Genomic DNA, 9,997 nt, shown 5'->3' with positions numbered 1-9,997 from the left:
ACGTACACACACACGTACACATACGTACACCCACACACATATACAAACACACATGTACACCCACACACTCTCAAACCATTTCACTGCAGGTTATACTGTGTATGACTATGTATGTGACAAATAAACCAAACTTGAACTTGAACTTGTATACACACACACGTACACCCACACACATACACGTACACCCACACACACCCACACACGTACACCCACCCACCCACACCCACCCACCCACACACACACACTCCCGCATGGCATACCAGTGAACATTCCCATTCACAGTGTTCTGTATAATACAGAATAGTGCATATGGTTCCAGCCACTACATCAGCATCCTGTATAAAGTGTCCATGTGGCCCAGTGCTGCTCACCTTATGGTACTGCTGCTTAAAACCATTATTCTTGTTTTAGTAACTTTGGTTGTTCAGATATAAACCAGAAAACACAAGCTGCTGGTCCTGGATCAAGGCACTGCTTCTCTCTACGGCCAAAAGGCAGACAGAATCTGGACAGCAATCAGCTTTATGAGCCAGAGATTAATGTGTCCATAGATAAATCTGCCCCCCCAAAAGGAAACATAAATCATTCCTTAGTCACTGAACTACGCATCACTCTTTTACACAATATTTAATCATTTACAGGCCATAAACATAAAAGCATCCCTGAACTCTGATATCCCTGGCAGCGTAATAGCCAGGATTATTAAAGAAAATATCACATTTGTTTACAGATATTGATACTGATAATGTTTCTGAAAAATATTTGAATGGTCACAATAAAACAGATAAACATTTACAGAATATATTAAACTTATGACTGTATTTCTTGCATTTTTGTTACTTGCATCTGCTAAATATACAAGAAAAAAAAGAAAAATATCTAATATAATATAAAATATCTAATATAATATAAATATCTCATTTAATTAGACTAAACCCTTTTGTCTTTACATACTCATCTGTTCCCCTAGTTTATGACTGAAGATATTTCATATATGTTAACATGCAGCTGTAGGGTTCTCACCAGGCCCGTTGAGAGCGGAGGTAACCAAAGCTTTAGCGCCATCTAGTGGTGTAATGATCAGCACCTGTCACATTCATACCAGCACTAATGTCCATATTCAAGATGTTGGATCTTTGGGTGAACAGGTTTAATGACAAAAATATTTCATAAACATTCTTAAAATCCTTTCTTCTTTCAGCAGTTTACTGAAAGACACTGCTGACAAATGGCCTAAAATATGCCAATATACAATATTGTATACAAAATTGTAAAATATTGACAATTGAAATGTAAATATTGACAATATGAGAGCTAAAGGGATCTTATATTCTGAGGAGAACTACAGCTAGAAATGATGGGAAACGTAGTGCTGCTATGCTATATCATCAATAATGCTTAATCATCTCCTCCACAGAGATTAAGAAGAGCTCTCTGGTAATCTCCCCTTGTGTGCTCCTGAGGAAAGAAAAATAAAGAAAAGTGTGAGTGAGAGAGAGAGAGAGAGAGAGAGAGTGTGTGTGTGTGTGTGTGTGTGTGTGTGTGTGTGTGTGAGAGAGAGAGAGAGGAGAGAGATACTCACCACAATTGTTGCAAAGAGTGATTTACCAAACTGTTTCTTAAACTGTTTGCGGATTTTCAGGAGGTCGACTTCACAGCGTGAGACAACAATCCGGTTCACCACCTTTTCCTTGACCCCTTTACCCTACAAACACACGTATTAATATGTGTGTACATGTGTGTGTAAGTACCACTGATAACTGTCTGATAACTACCACTAATGGAGATATGAGAAACGTGAGCTCAAAGATACATTATTTTAACAAGAAACACCCACCTTCATAGCGTCATTGAGTTTACTGGCAAAGTAAAGCTGCTTGTTTTCAAAGCACTCCACTGCAGAGGAAAACAGAAACAAGAGAGGGAGAGAGAGTGTAATATTCTCATTAGCAGGCTGGTGTGTTCTTGGTGAGGGGTCTCTCTACAGTGTCTTCTCTTGGTGAGGGGTCTCTCTACAGTGTCTGCTCTTGGTGAGGGGTCTCTCTACAGTGTCTGCTCTTGGTGAGGGGTCTCTCTACAGTGTCTTCTCTTGGTGAGGGGTCTCGCTACAGTGTCTCCTCTTGGTGAGGGGTCTCGCTACAGTGTCTGCTCTTGGTGAGGGGTCTCGCTACAGTGTCTCCTCTTGGTGAGGGGTCTCGCTACAGTGTCTGTTCTTGGTGAGGGGTCTCTCTACAGTGTCTGCTCTTGGTGAGGGGTCTCGCTACAGTGTCTCCTCTTGGTGAGGGGTCTCGCTACAGTGTCTCCTCTTGGTGAGGGGTCTCGCTACAGTGTCTCCTCTTGGTGAGGGGTCTCCATATCTCGTCTTGAGGCTTGCTGCCATTAATCTGTTTCTGCAGGGCTTCACACAAAATCAAACAATGCGTCCTATCAAACAGGTTGTGACTCTGCTAATAAGAAAGGAAGCACACACTCCATGTGTGAGGGGAGGGGAGTAGTCCTGCTCCCAGACCTTACCATCCACTCACTCACACCTGCCACACTGACATGGATCTGGTGGGTGGGGGTTGCTGTATGGATGGGTGAGCGAGGTACCTAATGTTAGAAAGGATTTCTCCAGATCTCCCTTCACCTCCTTTTGAATGCTCTCCTTCATGTCATATGGGCTGTAGCTCTTATACCTCTCAAACACTGAGAGAGTGAGAGAGAGAGACACACACATCTTTAGATTAAACCTCTCAAACACTGAAAGAGAGAGACATATTTAGATTAAACCTCTCAAACACTGACAGAGAGAGACATCTTTAGATTATATCTGTTGTGCCTGGGGCAGTGCACCAAGATATGTTGGTGTGTACCTTTCTGGAGGTGTGGAACACTCCTTTCTGAGAAGATGGTTATCCATGTGGCTACATCAGTGCCCTTTCTCTTGACCCCTGCTTCGTAGAGAGCCTACACAAAACATCACACACATCCAACCACATTGTTAACACTCCTGAGATCTACTCCAGAGTCTTACTTTCTCCTGTAGTGCGCCAGTGATAAAAACAATTAGTCTGTTAGTCTGAAGGACACTCACTCTAGCATCACTGTCAATCTTCTCATAGTCCACTATGTTGCTGGGTTCATCTCTCTTAGCCTGTAATATGTGTTTACACACACACACACACACACACACACACACACACACACACACAGTTAAGTCAGGCAGACATTTGCTGTTTCTATGCAGAAATCAGTGTTCATTGTTCTATACCTGGACCAGAGCCAGGAGGAGCTTAGCAAAGTCCCCAGAAGTGTCTCCTGCTACATCCTTCTCCAGCTCTTTCTTAAACACTGTGGCGAGGAAGATCAAGTTATGGCCCTGAAACCCTTCAGTGACCTAAAGTGTGGAGTAAAGGGGCCTTTCTCTTACTCTCTCTGTATGTCTTCTTGATCTCCAGTAGTTCTTCATTGGTACGAGAGCAGACAATCTCTATCAGACTCTCCTCATCAGTGCCCAGACCCTTCCAAACCAAACCAAAACAAACAAAAACAACAACAAAATGATACAGCAGAGTTGTACTGCCTCTCTGATACACAGTGCAGGCACACGTCATATAATGTAGTAAAGCAGAACTCACTTTCATTGAGGCTCTGAGCTCAAATGCGTCATACTGAACTGTGCTCCTCATCAAGCCCAGAATCACATTCTCCAGAGAGCCTGACAGCGCCCCCTTCAGAGCAGTAATTATGTCCTACAGCACCCAGTAATAATAATAATAATAATAAGTTTAATTGATATCACGCCTTTCACAGACTCAAGGTCGCTTTACAATGACAAAGATGGAGAGAAAAAAGACAATGACACAATCAACACATTAATTAACAAATACAAATAGAAAGAGAAGTTATGAGAAATGTTGAAAAAAGAGGTGTGTTTGAAATTGTGATTTGAAAGATGAGAGTGAGGAGCAGAGATGGAGAGACTGAGATAAAGTGTTCCAGAGTTTGGGGGCCAAGACATTAAATGCTCTGCCTCCTACAGGTACCAATCTGAACCTGGGGATGGAGAGGAGAATCCACTAAAATCCACTAAAGTGAACCTCAAGGCCACATGAAGTAATGTCTGAAGCTTATGAACCTTTTTGGCTTTCCTTTCATATTCCAAGGCGATCTCTCTCCTCTGGGCATATGTGCGCTTAGTCAGGATGTCAATGATTATATGTTCCTCCACTCCTGGAACAGATTAGGAATAAAACATTGTTTAACACCAGACAAGACACACACCGAGGGAAAACATGTTTTTTCTATACTACATTTCATAAATATGTTTGTTTATATAGTACATTTCATAAACGTTTATTTACATTTCATAAACATGTCTAGATTGCATACACAAGGCCATTTATGGCATTTTAAAGTGATTAAATAAAAATGCTAAAATTAAATAAAAAATATAATAACTAAAATTCTATTAAATTTATGCACAAAAATAAAAACTACACAGGAATATATAGTCTACAAAAAAGGCAGGAATATAAACAAATAGATTATTTAAAATTATAAGGATGGGAGTGCAGTCAGTTCTGTCTGTGAGAGTCATAAGATGGACTAAAAATGAGATCAGGCAGGAGGATGTTCAGTTTGATCTAATGGTGATGGCACTTCTGAGCCTCTATATTACACTGCAGAGCTAAACAGGTCTAAAACTAAATGAACACTATGAACACACACACACACACACACACACACACACACACACACACACACACACACACACACACACACACACAATAAAAACATGCAAACAAACCCATGCACACAACATATACACATGCAAACACATTCACTCATGCAAACATAAACAGACACAAACACATATTCAAGCCTATTCACCTATCACTGGCAGGCCTCTCTATGTGGCACCAACAGGACATATGTGAACACTCAGGGGATGGAAAGCTCTTTGGTTTCTGTTCTTGTATGTTAAATGTATTACAAATCCACCTCAAAAGACATGACACCTAAGCCCTGACTCCAAATGTTCAGATGACTAATGACAGATGAGGAAGCAGGTTAGCAGGTCAGCATGTCCTACCCTTGGTTTTGATGGCTGTATCAATCCAGGATGCATCCTTCTCTGGATCAAAGTTTGCAGCTGGTACTACTGTGGGAAATCGTGCCTCTTTCTCCTGATATTTTAAAGAGGGAACAGAGTTTTGGGGAGTCACGTCATGGTTGACATCATGTTCAAGCTGAAGATAAACGCTTGGTGTTGGCAATGGACTTTTAATTTAAGCCTCACTTGGTTATGCTCCTTTTCACAATAAATTGAATCTGATTTTCACTTGTCTTTTAATACTCACCCCTCCAAAGCCCAATGTGAGCTGACCCAAAAACTCAGACACCAAAGCCATTTTAACTTCTCTGCAGGGAACATCAATTTTGAAGTCAAATCAAATCAAAGTTTTCTCAAGCATGAATATGACAGGAAGAATTCTGGCACAGTCTTGGCTAGTACATTATTAACAACCCCACCTTTAGTCTCAAAGTGTCTTACAGACACTCAGAGACACACCATTTAAGATCTTAGATCAGATATATTACTGTGGCACTGTAAAATAAACAAGCCCCAGTAACTGTAAAATGAACCAGTGACCCCCTGCCCCCCCTTACAGAGAACAGGTAACACTTGCACACCTGTTTTAAATATTCCTAACATAGTACAACCAAGCCTGACTTCAACAGAAAGCACATCAAATGTGCAGACATTCTGTTTCCTCCAAGAGGTCAAACTTCATCATGGAATTACGATTCACACAGAACCAGCCTGTTTGTTTACAGACATTCGATCAATCCGCCTGTAGGTCCTGCAGAAATTACACTCTGCAGTGGGCAGCTCAGAATTGCTTAGCAACCTTTGCTCAGACACACCCTGCCACCACAGCCATCGCACATTCCACACCGTACTGATGAGAAGCCCTGTGACCACTCCTCACAGAGAACTCTAACAACGCATTCTAACCGTTCACCCTAACAGTTCCCCCTAACAGCCAGGACTTTGCGAGTTCAACTTCTAAACATCCTGCCAGGTTTTCCTATCACACAGTTGAAGACTCACTCACTGCTTTGAACTAGTTAGCAAATCCAGGTGTTTGGAACAAGCGAATGAGAACTATTCACCCTTCTTCAGTGCAATCCAGCAGCCCATGACACGGGCTTCATTACAGTTAAAGCTGTAACTCACTGTATCTACTGGACATGAGTGACAGCAGAAAAGCAACTGAGTGCAGTAACGCAGAAAAATTCTGGCAGCATCACTAAGGGCAGCAGTAGGAAAGAGGAGTCCTCTAGATCAGATAAAGAGAGGGAGAAAGGGAGAGAAGAAGAGAAAGAGAGTTTGTGTGGTTGAGAGAAATGACTAAATGACTGTTGTAGTCTTACCTTATCCTGTGGGAATCAGGTGTGGTGGAGATTTGAGAGAGACAGTGATTGCAGCTTCAGGTGGACTGACTCTTAAATACAACCACAGTGTCTCCTCCTACCTCCTCCAACACACTCTCACACCCACCCACACTCCTACACACATCACTTATCATCTCTGTAATGAATTGCTGGTTATTCAGGATTTAATATTCACTATTGTAACTAGTGTTTGGGCCAAGCATACATTTTAAACATGTTAAACACTATATTAAATCCTATATTAAACAGTATATTATATATTAAACACTATATTAAACTTGATATTAAACCCTATATTAAACACTATTATATATTAAACACTATATTAAACCCTATATTTAACACTATATTATATATTAAACACTATATTAAGCACTATATTAAACACTATTTTAACCATATATTAATCCCTATATTACATATTAAACACTATAGTAAACCATATATTAAACACCATATTATATTAAACACTATATTAAACCATATATTAAACACTATATTATATATTAAGCACTATATTAAACCCTATATTTAACACTATATTGAATCATATATTAAACCCTATGTTAACCCTATATTAAACACTATATTACATATTAAACCCTATATTAAACTCTATATTGAATCATATATTAAACACTATATTAAATCATACATTAAACCCTATATTAAACACTATTTTAACCATATATTAAACACTATATTACATATTAAACCCTATATTAAACACTACATTAAACCATAAACACTACATTAAACCTTATATTATATACTAAACTCTATATTAAACACTTATTAAACCAGATATCAAGCACTATTTTAACCCTATATTAAACTCTATATTAAACACTATATTACACCATATATTAAACACCATATTAAACTCTATATTAAACACTATATTATATATTAAATCCTATATTAAATACTATATTAAACTATACATTAAACAATATATTAAACACTATATTAAACTGTATATTAAACCCTATATTAAACACTATATTAAACCCTATATTAAACCTTAAACTGTATATTAAACACTATATTAAATACTATATTAACCCCTATATTATACACTATATTAACATGTATATTAAACACAATATTAAGCCGTACATTAAACCATGTATTAAACACTATATTAAACCAAATATTAAACACTATATTATATATTAAGCACTATATTAAACCCTATATTTAACACTATATTGAATCATATATTAAACCCTATGTTAACCCTATATTAAACACTATATTACATATTAAACCCTATATTAAACTCTATATTGAATCATATATTAAACACTATATTAAATCATACATTAAACCCTATATTAAACACTATTTTAACCATATATTAAACACTATATTACATATTAAACCCTATATTAAACACTACATTAAACCATAAACACTACATTAAACCTTATATTATATACTAAACTCTATATTAAACACTTATTAAACCAGATATCAAGCACTATTTTAACCCTATATTAAACTCTATATTAAACACTATATTACACCATATATTAAACACCATATTAAACTCTATATTAAACACTATATTATATATTAAATCCTATATTAAATACTATATTAAACTATACATTAAACAATATATTAAACACTATATTAAACTGTATATTAAACCCTATATTAAACACTATATTAAACCCTATATTAAACCTTAAACTGTATATTAAACACTATATTAAATACTATATTAACCCCTATATTATACACTATATTAACATGTATATTAAACACAATATTAAGCCGTACATTAAACCATGTATTAAACACTATATTAAACCAAATATTAAACTGTATATATTAAACCCTATATTGAACACTATATTAAGCCCTATATTAAACACTGTATTAAACACTATATTCCTTTGTCTTGCTTCCCTATTTGTGTATTTGATCACAGCACTCTCACACATTCATCCATGTATTGTGTATTTTTGGTTTAACAGTTTTGAGTTGATAACTTTACACTCAGATATTTTGTCTAATGCCACTTCTAAGAATTTTTAAAAGAAATATCTGTGATAATATTAATACCCAAACAGTTGTGAGTTCTGGCATGAGGGATGAATTTCTCACCTGTTCTGAAGTCTGTCCGAGGGGCTGTTCTGAGGAATCCTGATGATTCAGTAGAGTGGATTATAGCTCAGATCTACACAATCTGATAACACTACAGTCTAAGTACACTACAGTCTAATTACACTTTCCAGGGCCACACCCTGACTTTTTACTGTGAGCCCTAATGTTTATGTGGGTGTGTTTCAACAGCAATAACCGAACAGTTCACTGATTACAGAGACGTTCATGGGAAGTCTGTCGTGCCTTTGCTCAACACCATTTGTGATGTCTGTGTTTTACACTGATAACAGATAGCAGAGCAATATCCACATGCAAACTACAAATATGCAGTGGTTACAAACACCTAACCAGCATATACACACCTAAACACTAACGTATATATAAACACTTAACCAGCATATTTAGTAGGATGTGACTGAGACTCTACAGACTGTATGTCACTGTATGACAGATTAATGTTTAATGATAATTAGTTTGTGCTTAATGCCACGTTTTCAAGTTCACCAAGAATGAAAACTTACACGAGACTTCTGGGAAATCCAAGTGAACCTCTCGTGTCTTTCTGTTTCCTCAGAGAGGTTAGAAACACTGAGTGTTAAAGGCCATGTTTGTAGAAGCAGTGAAGTGAAAGAATCCTTTAATGAAGTAGCTACAGAGATGGAGGAGGAATATGTTCTGATCTCATATGCTGAGATTTAACACTTAAACCAGGTTTTCAGAAAGACCATTAAGGATCAACGTCTCATGTGACAGTCTATATATTCTGTATAAAACTAAAGACATAAGTCTTAATACATTAATACTCGATCAGTCTCGAGTGCTTCAAATACTTTTACAGAGCTAGAAAAAAGAAAAAGAGACCAGTGGACAAATCCACTTCTATCACAAGTTATAGGTTTTTAATCAACTTTTAATTACTATCATCAGCACATTCAACACACCATTTGACAATGTGTTACAGGACTTTTATAAAAGCTGTTGAGGAGGTAATCTTTCTAAGCACAACTTCACAATATTCAGCTGAGATTAAACCAAGTTTCAAAAAACACTACATTTCAGATTGTTTTTTTACAGGTGTATATACAAAACTAACAGAATACTTAGATTTATGGGTAGGAAACTATTGCTAGAGGGCAACTCAAGACCAAGTCAAGAGTGTTCAAGGATTTTAAACAAAAGTGTTTGATTAAATGTTCAAAAAATATTTCTCAAGGAGAAACCTCATCCTTGGGGTGAGTCATTCTTTATTACAAACTGTGATGTACTCAGATGATCAGTATGTTACACACAAATGAGCATATCATAGCGTGCTTGTTGTACAAAAGTTTTGGTCTTTCACCTGTGAAAAATTCAACAACTTTAAAAAGACTGTATTACTGTGATACTGAAAACATACATATAGAGAAGGTGTTGGTGCCTGGAACCAGTCAGAATTACA

The 9,997-nt window shown here is 37.0% G+C and overlaps 2 protein-coding genes across 20 annotated transcripts in view; both read right to left on the bottom strand.

The window, feature by feature from the left end:
* Positions 1-1,166: 1,166 nt before the first annotated feature.
* Positions 1,167-6,447, bottom strand: anxa2b (annexin A2b). The gene is made up of 13 exons (XM_035529611.2): positions 6,424-6,447; positions 5,346-5,406; positions 5,078-5,171; positions 4,121-4,215; positions 3,621-3,734; positions 3,413-3,503; positions 3,254-3,333; positions 3,077-3,136; positions 2,856-2,949; positions 2,593-2,688; positions 1,838-1,896; positions 1,583-1,705; positions 1,167-1,458 (listed from the first exon to the last, which is right to left on the bottom strand). Exons 2-13 carry the CDS (start codon positions 5,394-5,396, stop codon positions 1,399-1,401), a joined length of 1,017 nt encoding a protein of 338 aa, XP_035385504.1. The 5' UTR covers positions 5,397-5,406; positions 6,424-6,447; the 3' UTR covers positions 1,167-1,398.
* Positions 6,448-9,448: 3,001 nt separating this feature from the next.
* rorab (RAR-related orphan receptor A, paralog b) overlaps positions 9,449-9,997 on the bottom strand; it is a 30,445-nt gene continuing 29,896 nt past the window's right edge. For all 19 annotated transcript variants that reach the window (XM_027021784.3, XM_081708652.1, XM_027021786.3 and 16 more), the window contains one exon: positions 9,449-9,997. This exon is cut by the window's right edge and continues 2,676 nt beyond it. The gene's annotated coding sequence lies outside the window, so the exon portion shown is untranslated.

The sequence above is a fragment of the Electrophorus electricus genome, chromosome 3 (genome assembly GCF_041902795.1).
Source record: "Electrophorus electricus isolate QZ-2024a chromosome 3, ASM4190279v1, whole genome shotgun sequence".
In the NCBI taxonomy this organism is placed as follows: Eukaryota; Metazoa; Chordata; class Actinopteri; order Gymnotiformes; family Gymnotidae; genus Electrophorus; species Electrophorus electricus.
Note: the sequence above shows the minus strand (reverse complement) of the source record. Positions and strands in the feature narration are given on the sequence as shown.

Bases quoted from the DNA above. Each gene is read 5' to 3' on its own strand.
- anxa2b (XM_035529611.2), bottom strand. From the start codon at position 5,396: ATGGCTTTGGTGTCTGAGTTTTTGGGTCAGCTCACATTGGGCTTTGGA. The intron at 5,172-5,345 runs GTGAGTATTAAA...TTAAAATATCAG, and splicing joins TCACATTGGGCTTTGGAGGG to GAGAAAGAGGCACGATTTCC. The intron at 3,137-3,253 runs GTATAGAACAAT...CACATATTACAG, and splicing joins TCCTCCTGGCTCTGGTCCAG to GCTAAGAGAGATGAACCCAG.